Source organism: Bison bison, unplaced genomic scaffold (assembly GCF_000754665.1).
Source record: "Bison bison bison isolate TAMUID 2011002044 unplaced genomic scaffold, Bison_UMD1.0 scf7180017864068, whole genome shotgun sequence".
Lineage (NCBI taxonomy): Eukaryota > Metazoa > Chordata > Mammalia > Artiodactyla > Bovidae > Bison > Bison bison.
Window position 1 is genome coordinate 5,465,056 of NW_011494640.1, and position 17,201 is coordinate 5,482,256.

The following is a 17,201-nucleotide window of genomic DNA, read 5'->3' on the forward strand; positions in this document are numbered from 1 at the left end:
CGGAGTTCACTCAGACTCACGTCCATCGAGTCGGTGATGCCATCCAGCCATCTCGTCCTCTGTCGTCCCCTTCTCCTCCTGCTCCCAATCCCTCCCAGCATCAGAGTCTTTTCCAATGAGTAAACTCTTCGCATGAGGTGGCCAAAGTACTGGAGTTTCAGCTTTAGCAGCATTCTTTCCAAAGAAATCCCAGGGCTGATCTCCTTCAGAATGGACTGGTTGGATCTCCTCACAGTCCAAGGGACTCTCAAGAATCTTCTCCATCACCACAGTTCAAAAGCATCAATTCTTTGGCGCTCAGCTTTCTTCACAGTCCAACTCTCACATCCATACATGACCACTGGAAAAACCATAGCCTTGACTAGATGGACCTTTGTTGGCAAAGTAATGTCTCTGCTCTTCAATATGCTATCTAGGTTGGTCATAACTTTCCTTCCAAGGAGTAAGCGTCTTTTAATTTCATGGGTGCAGTCACCATCTGCAGTGATTTTGGAGCCCCCAAAAATAAAGTCTGACACTGATCCACTGTTTCCCCATCTATTTCCCATGAAGTGATGGGACTGGATGCCATGATCTTCGTTTTCTGAATGTTGAGCCAACTTCTTCACTCTCCTCTTTCACTTTCATCAAGAGACTTTTTAGTTCCTCTTCACTTTCTGCCATAAGGGTGGTGTCATCTGCATATCTGAGGTTATTTATATTTCTCCCAGCAATTTTGATTCCAGCTTGTGCTTCTTCCAGCCCAGCGTTTCTCGTGATGTACTCTGCATATAAGTTAAATAAGTAGGGTGACAATATACAGCCTTGACGTACTCCTTTTCCTATTTGGAACCAGTCTGTTGTTCCATATCCATTCAAACTGTTGCTTCCTGACTTGCATGTAGGTTTCTCAAGAGGCAGGTGAGGTGGTCTGGTATTTCCATCTCTTTCAGAATTTTCCACAGTTTATTGTGATCCACACAGTCAAAGGCTTTGGCATAGTCAATAAAGCAGAAATAAATGTTTTTCTGGAAATCTCTTGCTTTTTCCATGATCCAACGGATGTTGGCAATTTGATCTCTGGTTCCTCTGCCTTTTCTAAAACTAGCTTGAACATCTGGAAGTTCACGGTTCACGTATTGCTGAAGCCTGGCTTGGAGAATTTTGAGCATTACTTTACTAGTGTGTGAGATGAATGCAATTGTACAGTAGTTTGAGCATTCTTTGGCATTGCCTTTCTTTGGGATTGGAATGAAAACTCACCTTTTCCAGTTCTGTGGCCACTGCTGAGTTTTCCAAATTTGCTGGCATATTGAGTGCAGCACTTTCACAGAGTCATCTTTCAGGATTTGAAATAGCTCAACTGGAATTCCATCACCTCCACTAGCTTTGTTCCTAGTGATACTTCCTAAGGCCCACTTGACTTCACATTCCAGGATGTCTGGCTCTAGGTGAGTGATCACACCATCGTGATTATCTTGGTCGTGTGCCTCTGCTAATTAATGTACTTGCTGAAATGGAAAAAGTGAATATTTACATTTTTACCATAAATAAAATTCTGCATCTAGCTTAATCCTCTCAGTTTGCATAACTGGCAATGTGGGCACCATGACATGTGACTGATCCTTAGAATTAATCACTGAAGTGAATGAAACATCATGCCTCATAGTTTCTGAAACTTTTTTTCCACATTTTAACATCTCTGAAGTCAGAATGCCTTTTACATAGTTCTAAGAAAACATCAAGTCATATTTTAATTGACAATTATTCCTTTTTTATTGATATATAAGATAATGATGCGTCATGTAATTCATGGTATCTTAGAATGCATGAAGTACGGTAGAATTTTATGAAGTCCCTAGTAAGATCATTATATGAAAGTATCAGACTAACATTGTTGTTGTTTAGTTGCTAAGTCTTTCCAACTCTTTTTGTGACCCCAAGTACTATAGCCCACCAGGCTCCTCTGTCCCTGGGATTTCCCAGGCAAGAATACTAGAGTGGGTTGCCATTTCCTTCTCCAGTGAATCTTCCCAACCCAGGGATCAAACACGTGTCGACAGGTGTATTCTTTACCCCTGAGCCACTAGGGAAGCCCATCAGACTCTAACGTTAAGAGTAAAGTATTTTTTAAAAGAAGTGATAACTTACCATTTAAGGCTATGTCTTTGGCAATTTAAACTTTCATAAGTTTAAATATATATTAAGGTTTATAGTTATAAATGTGAATTTCATAAAACCTAGAAATTTTGATTCCTTCTTGAACAGATGTTTACCCTCATATACTTCAGAATGAATCAAAGTTCAAGTATCTTCTGCTCAGCCTCTTTGGATACACACTAGAAACTTCTTCAGAAATATTTTGAGGTTTTAGAAAAGATTTGTGTAAAAAAGACAGTCGTTAGAGTCACTTTTCACTGTTGGCTTTGTGCCTGCTTAAAAGTTACCCCCAAGGGCTATGAGCCACATTTTCCCCATAAGTCTGCCAGCTACTGTTTCAGTGCCTTTAAAAGCACCCCAGTGGCTTTAAAGGTAAATGTAGTCATTCCCAGGCACTGAGAATTCAGGTTCCAACAGTGCCCAGACTCAAAAATGGCTACAAGAAATGTCTGGGGCATTAAATGACATATAATACATTCTTAGAAAATTACTTATAGTAGCAATAAATGTTTGCTTTGTGTTCTTGACTTTGTTTATGTCAACTTCATTATGCTGAATATATTCTTTTCTGTTTTGTAGGGTGGATCTACGACATCACCCAAAAATATGACTTTTCCTTCTATATAAGCGGTTTACTCTACATGGTAGGAATCCTCTTTTTACTCATTCAACCGTGTATTCAAATTATAGAACAATCCAGAAAAAAATACATGGATGGTGCCAATGTGTAGTGTCCTGTGATGTTCCGTGTAAGATTCCCTTGTCATCCTCATGCATTCCTCACATGGTTCCTGTGAGGAGCCTGTGACATGTCGTGGGAAAGCGTGTTGTCCTGTAACTGGCACTGTTGTTTTAAATGCCGTTGCCATGGCTTCATGTGAGAGCAGCGCTGCCTGTCCGTGTGGGGAGAGGTGCTATGGACCACGTGCACCTTAGAGATGACAGTGTCCTGCAAAGACAGCCTGTTGAGTCACTGGTAGAAATGCCCTTCTAAAAACTATCTCATCATCCATACTCCGACTAGGGTTTTAGATATAGCTTTTAACAAAGAGAATGAAAGCTTCTCAACCTAGTTACTTCTTTGTAAGGTGAAAATAAGGTGTCTAAGTGCTTCTGGAAAACTTAACAGTTACAGGTTTCCCCTACTTTTTGAAAGTGCTTTTCACTACTTTGCTTTTATGAAAGACCTGCATTAGTTTTTGCTCACAGGAAAAAACTAGAGGAGGATTTTTGCTTTTACAAAAAAAAGGGGAACCTTGTTCAGCGTTTGTTTTGCTGCGAACCTTTGCAGAGGCAGTGCCACGCTCCCTCCCAGGAACCACACAGGCATCTCAGCATCAAGTCACCAGGACTTTGGATGGTGTCTCTGAGCATCCATGCTTGATCTCAGTTTATTTGTGCATCCATTAGCAAGATGTGTCTGGAGGTCATAGCTTCTTTGCTTTATGCCATTTCAATGAAGGTTTCATAGAATGCTCTCTGCTTTCAGATGGTGGAGGAAACCTGTAAATGAATTTTAAGCGCAAGAAAATGCTAGACTTCAGCAAGTGTCACAGGGAGCAATCACGCTACCAGTGTAAAACAAAGGCAGACCCTAATTTCAAAGGCAATGCATTTAGTACAATTAAAGAAACACAGTTTATATTTTTATTAAAGAATTCTGCAGCTAAGGCATACAATTTCTAAATCTTTCTCTAAAAATAGCATTTGCCATTACTCCTAATGCAGTATTATATAGTTATAAACTGAATCTGAGACAAATCTTAACAAATAAATAATATAAATAATATCCTTAGTGAAAGTCATATTTGTGCGTATAACCATTGAGTCAAGGGCTAAAATTCAAGCATTTTTATTCGTTTTATTGGCCTCTTAGTTTATCAGCATGCTCTGGGGCCTATAGACATTTTTTTCTGGGTTTCTCTTACCCAGTAAATAAAGTAGAAAACTAATTGCTGATTGACATGTAAAGCTGGTTGTTTAAATCATTTGTAAAGCATGTTACTAATCCCAAATATAAGACTATCATGTTGTGAGGATAATAAGCAAAAGGCCCTTGGTCCAAACGTCTGTGCACTTGACATTGGAGTGGTGGTAACAAACAGCCCCTCTCCAGTGCCTCTTGGTGTGCTATGGACAATTCATTTGCCTGAGCTCAGCACAGTTTTTAAAATAGCTCTCTTGATTGATTTCATACAGAAGATAACTATGATTCATGACATTGAATAATGCTCTTCCTTTATCGGAGATCTCTATTTTTCTAAGCCAAACATTTTTCAGACTGCAAAATGTTCTTCCGAGAATCATTTTGAAATTTCTGGCTGCCTTACTTGTTTACACATATTTTAGAACTATTTAAATTTTCACTCACGATTTGCTTATCACACACACACAAATATTTTAATATCATTGCCGGTGTCTCAGGTCAAATTTGTCTAAAGTGAGTACAGACCATTCTCAATTATCCTTGATGATTAGACAGGAATGGTACTAGTAACTGGAGTCACAGAATGTTACCCCAGTCTAATTTTAGCCAGCTGTTTCAGTCTTTTACTCCACCAAACCCTTCAGAGCTGTTAACAAGTGATTACATGCACACATTTCCTTTTTGTTTCATCGCCATTATTTCCTGCTCTAATGTCTAGTGGGAGGGGTTGTGTAATGAAAAAGACCACCAAAATAACAATAATGATAAAAGGCAGCTAATGGAAAGGAGGAACAGAAGCATGGCTAATATACCCACACAATATTACCTCCACTGATTCGAGAATTGCCTGTAAATTATGATAGATAATAAATTGCATGTCATACTCCATTCGGTCCAACACGACCTGTTTGTAATCGTGACAGCTTCGGTTGCTATGAAAGGATCCTGCTCTCCGTTTTTGATAAAGGTAATCTTCAATGCGGACACGGTGTTTTTTCTCTCTCAATATATATTTACCATTAACTTAGGATGATTAGATTGAAAATCATGTTGTGGGTTTTAAAACTGATGACATTGCTTCCTTTCATTTACTGACAGGATCAAATTAACAAGTTGTTGTTAGTCGCTCAGTCATGTCTGACTCCTTGTGATCCCATGGACTGCAGCACACCAGGTTTCCCTGTCCTTCACTATCTCCCTGAGTCTGCTCAAATTCATGTCCATTGTGTCGATGATGCCATCCAACCATCTCATCCTCTGTCATCCCTTCTCCTCCTGCCCTCAGTCTTTCCCAGCATCAGGATTTTTTCCAGTGAATTGGCTCTTCACATCAGGTGGCCAAAGTATTGGAGCTTCGGCTTCAGCATCGGCCCTTCCAATAAATGTTCAGGATTGATTTCCTTTAGGAATGACTGGTTTGATCTCCTTGCAGTCCAGGCGACTCTCAAGAGTCTTCTCCAGGCAGAGTTAAATATTTGGAATGGTGCTATACAGCCAGTGTTAATGTGTGCACTGTTAGTTGTGGATCACAAAATACAAACTTTTTATCCAATGGTCCAGCTTTAAATATCCAAGTTAGACCTGCTCATGTTCAGTCCATCTGGTTGTTTGTTGATTTACTGTATTTATGGAAGTGATGATTTCTTCCAAATCAAATCCTCATTTTACAAAAACAAAGTAAGTCTTACTTGCAATATTCATATTGCCAACAGAAAAAAAGAGAATGCTTGTAAAGAATTACAGTGAGTACATTAATATATCCTGTTTAAAATATTATTTACAGTTCTTTGAAGATATTATAAACAGTTGATTGTAATGTTATATGCTTTATAGGTTTTCCCTCATGTATCCAAATAATTTTATTTACATATAACTAAATAAATTTTGTCCACTTTGAAGTTGGTCAGTGAGTTTCTGTACAAAATCTTTATTTTCTTGGTTTTAAGAGGAAAATTCCGAAGTGATGATTATCAGTTCGGTTCTTTCCCTGGAAAAGAGTTTTTCTCTAGGTGTGGTTACCAAACCTGCTTCCCAGGTGGCACAGTGGTAAAGAACCCACTTGCCAATGCAGGAGACACAGGAGACGTGGCTTCGATCTCTGGGTGAGGAAGATCCCCTGGGGTAGGAAATGGCAACTTACTTCAGTATTCTTGCCTGAAAAATCCCATGGACAGAGGAGCCTAGTGGGGGCTACATGGAGCCACAGAGTCAGACATGACTGAGTGACTGAGCATGCATGCATGCATGCATGGTTACCAAACCACCTGGAGAAAATTACCTAACATTAACTGTTAGAAGGCCAAGTTTAGCTACAAAATTTAAAAGGTTAAAAACCTTTTAACTGAGCAACTACATTTCTAAAATTTTTTGTACATGAACAAAGACAAATGAATAAGGGTTGTTTGATTTATTGTTGGCTATATAAAAGACTGGATATAATTTAAATGTCCATCAGTGGGAACTGTTTAATAAAGTGTGGTATTTATGAAAATATTACAAAAAAGAGATAGATCTATCTATAAAATTAGAAAACGGTATTCAACAAGATATATTGCTAAGAGAAAAAAATCAAGATGTGTAATGCACTCCCAATTACATTTTTACTAACTACAAAAAAGGTGATTCATGGCTTGCGTGTATGCATATATATATACACACACACATATGTATATATATATGGAACATTTCTGGAAGGAAACACAAAAAAACATTAACAGTGTTCAGCTCTGGGGAGGAAGTTTGGGTTCTGGGGTGGGACTGACATTTTCCCTTATACACAGGATGTTTTTCCAATTCAAAACTTGTGTCCAGATTTTTTTTTCGTGTTTCATCTATTTATTTATTTTTAGGCCACAAGGCATGTGGGATCTTTAGTTTCCCAACCAGGGGTCAAACCCATACTCCCTGCATTGGAAGCATGGAGTCTTAACAACTGAACGGCCAGGGAAGTCCCCCAAATTGTTTTAAATGCAGGTTCCTGGAGCTACATAAAAACCTAGTGGATTGGAATCTTGGGGGATGGGGCCAATAAATCTTCCTTGTAGATAAGCTTATCAGTTGATTCTTGTTATTGTTGACAGTTGCTTAGTTGTGTCTGACTCGTTGTGACCCCATGGACTGCAGCGCTCTAAGCTTTCCTGTCCTTCACCATCTCCCAGAGCTTGTTCAAACTCATGTTCATTGAGTTGGTGATATCATCCAACCATCTCGTCCCCTGTCATCACCTTCTCCTCCTACCTTCAATCTTTCCCAGCATCAGGGTCTTTTCAAATGAGTCAGCTCTTTGCATCAGGTGACCAAAGTACTGGAGCTTCAGCTTCAGCATCAGTCCTTCCAATGAATATTCAGGATTGATTTCCTTTTGGATTGACTGGTTGGATCTCCTTGCAGTCCAAGGGATTCTCAAGAGTTTTCTCCAACACCACAATTCAAAAGCATCAATTTTTTCAGTGCTCAGCCTTCCTTATGGTCCAGCTCTCACATCCATACATGACTACTGGAAAAACTATAGCTTTGACTACACAGACCTTTGTGAGCAATGTAATGTCCCTGCTTTTTAATATGTTGTCTAGGTTTCTCATAGCTTTTCTTCTAAGAATCAAGAGTCTTTTCATTTCATGGCTATAGTCACCATCTACACTGATTAAGGAGCTCAAGAAAATAAAGTCTGTCACTGTTTCCATTGTTTCTCCATCTATTTGCCATGAAGTGATGGGACCAGATGCCATGGTCTTAGTTTTCTGAATGTTGAATTTTAAGCCAGCTTTTTCACTCTCTTTCACTTTCATCAAGAGGCTCTTTAGTTCCTCTTCACTTTCTGCCATTAGGGTAGAATCATCTGCATTTCTGAGGTTATTGATATTTCTCCTGGCAATCTTGATTCCAGCTTCTGCTTCATCCAGCCCAGCACTTCACATGATGTACTCTGCATAGAAGTTAAATAAGCAGGGTGACAGTATACAGCCTTGACATACTCCTTTCCCAGTTTGGAACCAGTCCATTGTTTCATGTCCTGTTCTAACTGTTGCCTCTTGACCTGCATACAGGTTTCTCAGGAGGCAGGTAACGTGTTTCCGTCTCTTTAAGAATCTTCCACAGTGTGTTGTGACCCACACAGTCAAAGGCTTTAGCATAATCAATGAAGAATAAATTGATGTTTTTCTGGAATTCTCTTGTTTTCTGTGATCCAACAAATGTTAACTATTTGATCTCTGGTTCCTTTGCTGTTTCTAAATCCAGCTTGAACATTTGGAAGTTCTTGGTTCACATACTATTGAAGCCTAGCTGGAGAATTTTGAGCATTACTTTGCTAACATGTGAAATGAATGCAATTGTGCAATCATTTGAACATTCTTTGGCATTGCCTTTCTTTGGGATGGGAATGAAAACTGACCTTCTCCAGTCCTGTGGCCACTGCTGAGTTTTCCAGATTTTCTGGCATATTGAGTGCAGCACTTTCACAGCATCATCTTTTAGGATTTGAAATAGCTCAGTTGGAATTCCATCAGCTCCACTAGCTTTGTTTGTAATGATGCTTTTAAGGCCCACTTGACTTCGAACTCTAGGATGTCTGGCTCTAGGTGAGTGATCACACCATTGTGGTTATCTGGGTCATTCAAATCCTTTTTGTATGGTTCTGTGTATTCTTGCCATCTCTTCTTAATATCTTCTGCTTCTGTTAGGTCCATACCACTTCTGTCCTTTATTGTGCCATCTTTGAATGAAACGTTCCCTTGGTATTTCTGATTTTCTTGAAGAGATCTCTAGTCTTTCCCATTCTATTGTTTTCCTCTATTTCTTTGAACTGATCACTGAGGAAGGCTTTCTTATCTCTCCTTGCTATTCTTTGGAATTCTGCATTCAGGTGGGTATATCTTTCATTTTCTCCTTTGCCTTTAGCTTCTCTGGGCTTCCCTGGTGGCTCAGACGGTAAAGCGTCTGCCTGCAATGCGGGAGAACTGGGTTCAATCCCTGGGTCGGGAAGATCCCCTAGAGAAGGAAATGGCAACCCACTCCAGTACTCTAGCCCGGAAAATTTCATGGATTGAGGAGCCTGGTTTCAAAGAGTCCACATGGTTTCAAAGAGTTGGACACAACTGAACAACTTCACTTTCTTTCTTTCTCTTCTTTTCTCAGCTATTTTTAAGGTCTCTTCAGACAACCATTTTGCCTTTTTGCGTTTCTTTTTCTTGATGATGGTCTTGATCACCGCTTCCTGTACAGTGTTACAAACCTCTGTCCATAGTTCTTCAGGCACTCTATCAGATCTAATCCCTTGAATCTATTTGTCACTTCCACTGTGTAATCATAGGGGATTTGATTTTGGTCATACTTGAATGGTCTAGTGGTTTTCCCTACTTTCTCCAATTTAAGTCTGAATTTTGCAGTAAGGAGTTCATGATCTGAGCCAGTCAGCTCCCAGACTTATTTTTGCTGACTGTATAGAGCTTCTCCATCTTCAGTTGCAAAGAATATAATCAATTTGATTATGGTATTGGCCATCTGGTAATATCCATATGTAGAGTCATCTCTTGTTTTGTTGGAAGAGGGCATTTGCTATGACCAGTGGGTTCTCTTGGCAAAACTCTGTTAGCCTTTGTCCTGCTTCATTTTGTACTAAAAGGCCAAGTGAAAGAAAGTGAAAGTTGCTCAGTCGTGTCTGACTCTTTGTGAACCCATGGACTATAGTGTCCATGGAATTCTCCAGGCCAGAATACTGGAGTGGATAGCTGTTCCCTTCTCCAGGGGATCTTCCCAACCCAGGGATCGAACTCAGGTCTCCCACATTGCAGGTAGATTCTTTAGCAGTTGAGCCAAACTGCTCAACTTTCCTGTTGAGAAGGCTAAACTTTCCTGTTACTCCAGATATCTCTTGACTTCCTACTTTTGCATTCCAGTTCCTTTATAGTCACTAAAATTGGAGACCAGCTTTCAGTGTATTTAAGAATAACACATTCCAGGGACTTCCCTGCTGGTCCAGTGGTTAAGACTCCATGCTTTCACTTCAGGGGCTGTGGGTTTGATCCCTGGTCAGGAAACTAAGATCCTGCATGCCCTTCAGCACGACCAAAAAATAAACCATTCTAGCCAATTTGAAAAAGCAACAGTGAGCTTATTAGCATGGTTTTTTCCTTTTGCTAAATCACTACCAGTGTAACACTTTAATAAAGAGAAACTTGTGAGTTATTATTGTATTTTAACAAATTAAAAATAATTTTGTTTTCCTGTTAGAAAAGTATTGTTATATGTTCATTGATATACTGAATTTGATAAGCACATAAGTATGTATTAGTATACTGAAAATAGAATAAAAATAAGCAACAAGAAAAAAAATTTAAATGTAATTCCAATACTCTGATATAGACATTGCAATATCTTTTATATCTTCTTACTTTGTGTGTGTTTCACAAAAATCACTTTTATACTTTAAATTATAATGTATAATTAAATGTTATTATAAAGCAAATTATAATGTGTTCTTTGCATGAACACTGTGTCAGTGACATCTCTCTGTATCAGTTGATACGCATCTTCAGTCCAGTGGTCTCAACCAGCTTTTTCACTCCAGCACAACTGAGGGATTAACATAGTTTTGATAATGGTATTCTACTTCAACTCTTTTTTAAGGGGCAAGGAGAGGGAGAAAAAATGGTCAATTTATGTCCAAAAAAATTCCATGTGACAAATACCTATCTGCAATATCACTTTTAATGACTGTATAAATTATAATGTTTTAAAAACAAACTTCCCTGGCAGCTCAGTGGTAAAGAATCCACCTGTCAATGCAGGAGACACAGATTCGATCCCTGATCCAGGAGGATCCCACATGCCACAGAGCAAATAAGCCCATGTGCCACAACTACTGAGCTTGCACCGTAGAGCCCACGAGCACAGCTGCTGAAGCCCATGCTAGAGGCTATACTCTGCCCAAGAGAAGCCGCTACAGTGAGAAGCCTGTGCACTGCAGCTAGGGAGGAAGCCCCTGCTCACCACAACTCGGGAAAAATCCAAGCAAAGCAACGAAGTCCCAGCCAATGAAGAATAACCAAAAATAAATAAATCTTTTTAAAAAAAAAAAAACAAACTCCTGATCGTTGGCCACTTAGGTTGTTTCTGATTTTTAACCATAATGTGTAATGTTGTGATAAATACTTCTCTCAACCTCCAATCGGTTTCAAGTGCTCACCCTGACTCCCTTGCTTTGATTATTTCCTTTTTTCAGGATGAAATTCTGGTCGATCACTACCTATGGAGCATTCCTAGTACACAGTATTTTTATTCCACTGTGTCCCTCCATAGTTCCTTTCCACTCAACAGATGTAAACTGGGCTCCTAATAGAACAAGGCCAGCTCATGCAAAGCGCTTGCCTGCATGCAAAGGAAGCTACTGTTGCTAAAAGTGACAATTTGATTAGGAAGCTAAGGGAAATTAGACCTGTGACCTGCTTAAATGAAATTGTAATTAATAATGTAAAATACATAGAGGCTCAAGAAGACAATTGAAGAACCATCCCTAGGTACGTCTGCTTGTCAAATGAAAGACACCGACTACAAATCCTAGACTTAGAGTTCTCAGACTCTTGGGTCTCGGGTCCCCAATGAAGTCCCAAAGATCTTCTGTTTTTATAGGCTATATCTTGTTGCTATTTACCATATTAGGAAACAAAACTAAGAAAATTAAAAAAATATTTATGTTATTACTTCATTCTAAAATAACAATGAACTCACACTCGTATAAAACATTTTTTGAAAAGTAACCGCATTTCCCCCAAAAAATTTTAGTAAGAGTAGTGACATTGTTTTACATTTTTGCAAATTTCTTTAATATTTGGATTAACAGAAGACAGTTGGGGGTTCTCATGTTTGAGAACAGATAGGGTTCTCATGTTTGTTTCTGCATGCAATCTGTTACCTCACACTTTTTTTAAAAACCTCCCTGGAAAGCTAGAAGAATTTGGGTCTTTTAAGCATGAGCTGCCTGTATTCCTTGCACCCTGCAATAAATACTGTATTTTCCTTCACCACAACCAGGTATCAGTAGATTGGCTTTGCTGCTCTATCAGACTCAAGTTTGATTTGGTAACAATTTTGTCACACAGGATATTCAAAAAGATGTGAAATCAAGAGTAAAGATTTCATAAAAGTGATCATTTTTACTGTTTCATCAAGGATGTCCTTAAGTGAATCTGGCCCTTATTTGACTACAAGCATGCCAATGAAAAATACAGTGACTTCTGGTACATTTGAGTGGCCCTGCTCTGACTGGTGCCAAGGCACTAACAGCAGCCACCATTGCCCTGCATCATCAGTACAAACCTCAACACAGTGACTCCAGGATCAACCATGAGACTGAATGAAGTTATTCAGTATTTTGAACGTCTCAGCACCCCTTGTGTTTGCTTCTAAGCATTCACATAAAAGATCTTTGTCTAGTTGGTGTAACACTGGATGAACACAAGCAAAATGGCGAGTCTGGACACATCCGTTGATTTGCCTGTTTGTGAGACAGAAGTACCATTCTGCAGAGAAGGTATTGACTTAGCCTTCCTGTTTGCAGCTTAGTCTTTGATTTCACCAGCTCCTGTATGATTATAAAGTGGTGCCACTGTGACGTCTTCTTCTGACTCTGGCCAGCCAGCAGTCAGCAGTGTCAACTCGAAGGCTCACATGCCTTTCTGCCAGAGGAACTTTCTGTGATGGCACACACTGCACAAGTTGCCTACCTGCAGGGACTCCAGTGGCTTTGCCTTCCTGGGTTGAAAAGCTATAATGAACAATTTTTGGCATTTAATGAACTCATCACATCTGCATTTGAAATATTCAATTCCTTTTTCTTTAGACTCTGAATGATTTCTCTTAACATGATGCCACAACTTATGAGGTAACACAAAGGTAAAATTTTAACATTGTAAAGCCAAGGAATAGGTAGCTTTTAAGTCATATTTTGTTTCAAATCTATACTTTTTTTCAGTAGATTTTAGATTCATCTTTTTCAGCATCTTTGCAATTGGATGGTACAGCTGTGAACCAAGGAAACAAGATTTCTAATCTCCCTGAAAGTTAATGATCCATGCTTAAATATAACAATAAATGGAGTGTGACTTAAACGTAACACTGAATGGAGGGTTGTAAAGCCAAAATGTTGGGGGAACAGTGGTGGGGGAGAAAAGGCTGATGTTGAATTGCAAAGATGGAAGCAGCAGCATTTGGCATCAGGAAAGGAAAACTGAGTCAGGGCAGAGAGCAGATCACTGGCAATACATTAAAGATGCCATAAATGAATTGTGTGGACCTCCAGCAGTCAAAGCAGGATTGGGCTGAGGGTCTCAAACTGGCACTGGGGAGCCTCTTCCGATGTCAGGTAAAGTGGGAAGAGGTGCGAGTTCTTGGGAAGGCCTGGTCTTTGGTGGAGGAAAGTAGCAGGAAGAAGAGAGGACTGAATTTGGGAAGGTGCCAGTGAGACATGGTCCACTCCGTAACTCAGTCCTTTACCTGGCTTGCTATTAGAGCATGTGAGGGCCTTGAAGAAGAATATGCTTATTATTATTTAAATAAATGTATAGTAGTATGCTTGCTTCCCAGGTGGCGCAGTGGTAAAGAATCTACCTGCCAATACAGGAGACACAGGAGACATGGGTTTAATCCCTGGGTTGGGAAGATCCCTTGGAGGGGAAAATGGCAAGCCACTCCAGTATTCTTGCCTGGGAAATCCCATGGACAGAGGAGCCTGGTGGGGTACAGTCTGTGGACACGACTGAGCGACTGAGCACGCACACATGCACATATAATAGTACGCTTATGGAAAAGTGGGCAATAATCCAGTTCGTCAAAGGCTTGGAACAGGGACTTCCCTGGTGGCACAGTGGATAAGAAATGCATCTGCCAGTGCAGGGGACATGGGTTCCATCCCTGGTCCAGGAAGATTCCACATGCTACGGAGCAGCTAAGCCTGTCCGCCACAATTACTGGAGCCTGCTCACTCTAGGGCCCACGAACCAAAGTCCTGAGCCTGTGTGCCTAGAGCCTGTGCGCCCCAACAACAGAAGCCCTTGAACAGAAGCTCCACAATGAGAAGCCCATGCACTGCAATTAGACAGTAGCACCCGCTCACCTGGAGAAAAGCCTGTGCAGTAACCAAGATCCAGCAAAGCCAAAAATAAATAAAATTATTTTTTTTTAAATTGCAGATTCCATATAATCAAAGTTTAATGCTTATAATATACTAACCTCTTCAAGAATAAAAAGCAGTAATAGAAGTTGACATGGAGTAAAATATACATACTTCTTTAGTTTATAAATTAAATATTCACATATGCGACTGTTAATAAATTATTTTTATAACATGAAACATATGAGTCATTGGAGAATATCAGCATTTTACTTTTACAGTTACAATGGTGAGTGATAGCCGGGTAGAAGCACTTTTGAGTGAAAAGACGAAAAGAGACAAAAGTATAAACTGCTGTGGCATTTCACTCTGAAACGATGTGTCATGAACGAAGCAGATTTATCTGTCCACATAAAAACTGTCAGCAGAGGCGGAGAGGCAAAACCACCATCGCCTCCCCATGGAGGCGGGAGAGAGAGGCAGAATGATCGACCACTGAGGTTGCTGGTGTCTTACAGTATTTTAGGTTGATGATACTGCTCCTATTTTGGTAAAAATAATTTCAATTAGGTAATAAGGCAGTGAAATTATGAGGGCAAATAATTATTAAAATCAGCTAATAACCTATGTTGTTTAACTATTAATAATAGTCAACATACAGTAATTCATTTTTAATTATTTCATTTTTAGCATCTTTTTATCTTATAACCTTTGATATAGATAGCAAGTTTTTAAACAGCCATATTTGTGTTCTTATTAATGCAGGTTGAATCTGGCTTATTATGCATGCCCATAAGCTTTCAGAACTCAGTTGATAAAACATTACACATGAAATTTTTAAGCTGCTGACATTTTGCATCAAGGTCGCAAATGGGTTGTAATTTGATATTTACACAGTTATGTTGACTTGCCACAGTGTACATGCACACAGTGGCTGTCCACACGTGGTATTAACCTGTCACTGAAAACCTGGCCGGGAGTGAAGTCTGGAACTTCCAAGTGAAGCAAAGCAGCAGGAGCCACACAGAGGCACGAGCCCTCTGCCTGCGTGCCAGCCACCCTGCCTCGTTCCTGGGCAGGACCGGAGGCCTGGGTCTCTCGCCAGTGAAATCTTTGCTCTGTGCTTGGACTAAATCCAGACGCCACTTTGACAGACACTTCGTCTGCCAGGAAGCAGACTGCATTTGATTTCACAGACATCCCTGGAAACCCAAGACTGAGTGTTAAGGGCGCGTGGATGAGGGTTAAAATCTGATCTGGTAGGAATCCAGGTTTAGTAAAACAGGAAACAAGAATCTGTCACTAAGCCATGGCTAGAGAGCTGTTCCTGAGGAGTGAAGTGTCGAGAAAAGCCAGAGCCCACCTCTGGCTCCCATTTAGGATGTCCCGGGGCATCACAGGAAGGTCCTCTGGCCTGGGGAGGGGGCTGTATTTTTTCTAGGTAGCAAAGTGGAGATTGCAGGCAAGAAGCGCTGATAAGGTTGATAAGGTGATGGGAGGCTGAGAACTACTTTGTTCTGTACCCTGAAAGGAGTCATGAGACTATTCGCTGTATGGGTACTTAATTGGTATGAGCTCTCAGGAAGAAAACAATTGTTAAAGTAACTCATCTCAGGGAGGTAGAATTTCCCTCCCTGCAAACTGTACTGCTTTTGCCCCTCTGCCAACTTAACAGAATACAAACTGTGCTGGGGTTTTCAACCTCCATTACCACAGCCTGTGTGTGTGTGTGTGTTTTCTTTAAATACTTATTTCTTCATGTCTCTGTTGTGTCCTAAGGGATCTTTCTTTGTGGCTAACTCGCTGGCATGTGGGATCTTAGTTCCCTGACCAGGGATCAAACTCATGTCCTCTGCACTGTGGGATGGATTCTTAACCACCGGACCACCAGGGAAGTCCCAGCCTGTGTTCCTAAAATTCCCTGTTATACTCACATGTGGAATCTAAAAAACACAACTGGTGAATATTACCAAAAGAAGAAGCAGACTCACAGGTCTAGAGAAGAAACTAGTGGTCACCAGTGGGAGGCAGGAAGGGGAGGGGCAATGTAGCTGTGGGAGAGTGGACAGTACTAACTGCTGGGAAAAGATAAGCTCAAGGATGTATTGTACAACATGGGGAATACAGCCAATACTTGGCAATAACTATAAGTGGAAAGTAACTTTTAAAAATCTGTATAAAATATTTTAATAAAAATAAAGATCAAATACCCTCCCCGCAAAAAAAAAAAATATCCCTGTTATGAAAGTGATGATACTCCAGATTCCTTGCGGGGAGCAGCATCTCTCTAAGAAATGTTTACAGGTTTATTTGACAACATAAAGTCCTGAGAAGTTAAACTCTGCACCCAGTCTACAAGCAGAATGCCTAGGCTTCTCTCCAGCCATGTCCCGGGGGGCCAGGTCAGAGGCTGTCCACCTGGGGGACACACGCCTGGCATCCCTGGTCCACAGGGTGGGGGCCCTGAATACCAGCTTCGAGGAGCAGAGTCGGGGAGGCAGCTGCCCTCACGGGAGCACTCCCGCCAACTCCGTGGCCCCTGTCCCCTCACAGCTCCCTGTGGGCACACTGAACCACCTACTCGTGGGTGGACTCAGATGACACAACACCAGGAAAAACTCCAGAAGCCCACTTCCCCCTTTCCAATGCCTAGATAAAATACATCTGGAATAAAAACCTGCCAATAATCATTTATTGTTTCCATACAGCAGAAGCCTCTTTTCTAATGGGGTGGCAGGACACGGGGGCCTCCTTCCTGCAGCCCCCCACCCCTCAGTGGTGCTGGGGTCACGATCTGACCCTCCCTGACCTGTAGCCGAGACTGTGGTTCAGGCAAAAGACCTGGCAGAGGCAGGCAGGGTGCTGCGTGTGTGTGCAAGTACTCTATGACACCTTGAATCGGCAGCGGTTCCCTTAAGGGAGGGCAGCGGAAGAGGTCTGACACAGAAGGAAAACACAGCCGTGCCTCCTACTCCCGGCGGCGGGAATGTGTGCGTCTAGAGCTGACTGCTTCGCTGGCTTCCCTGC

General features: G+C 40.8%; 2 protein-coding genes across 3 annotated transcripts in view; one reads left to right on the forward strand and one right to left on the reverse strand.

Moving 5' to 3' along the window:
- The window catches only part of SLC16A14 (solute carrier family 16, member 14), a 34,057-nt gene extending 28,367 nt beyond the window's left edge, over positions 1-5,690 (forward strand). Inside the window, 1 exon segment of the mRNA XM_010837011.1 lies at positions 2,719-5,690. Within this exon segment, the coding sequence (XP_010835313.1) occupies positions 2,719-2,870 (152 nt within the window). The 3' untranslated portion in view covers positions 2,871-5,690.
- Positions 5,691-13,880: 8,190 nt separating this feature from the next.
- Positions 13,881-17,201, reverse strand: part of FBXO36 (F-box protein 36) — a 102,508-nt gene continuing 99,187 nt past the window's right edge. For both annotated transcript variants that reach the window (XM_010837021.1, XM_010837020.1), the window contains exon 5: positions 13,881-17,197. In XM_010837021.1, coding sequence (XP_010835323.1) covers positions 17,171-17,197 — 27 coding nt within the window. In that variant the 3' untranslated portion in view covers positions 13,881-17,170. The remainder of the gene's footprint in view (positions 17,198-17,201) is intronic.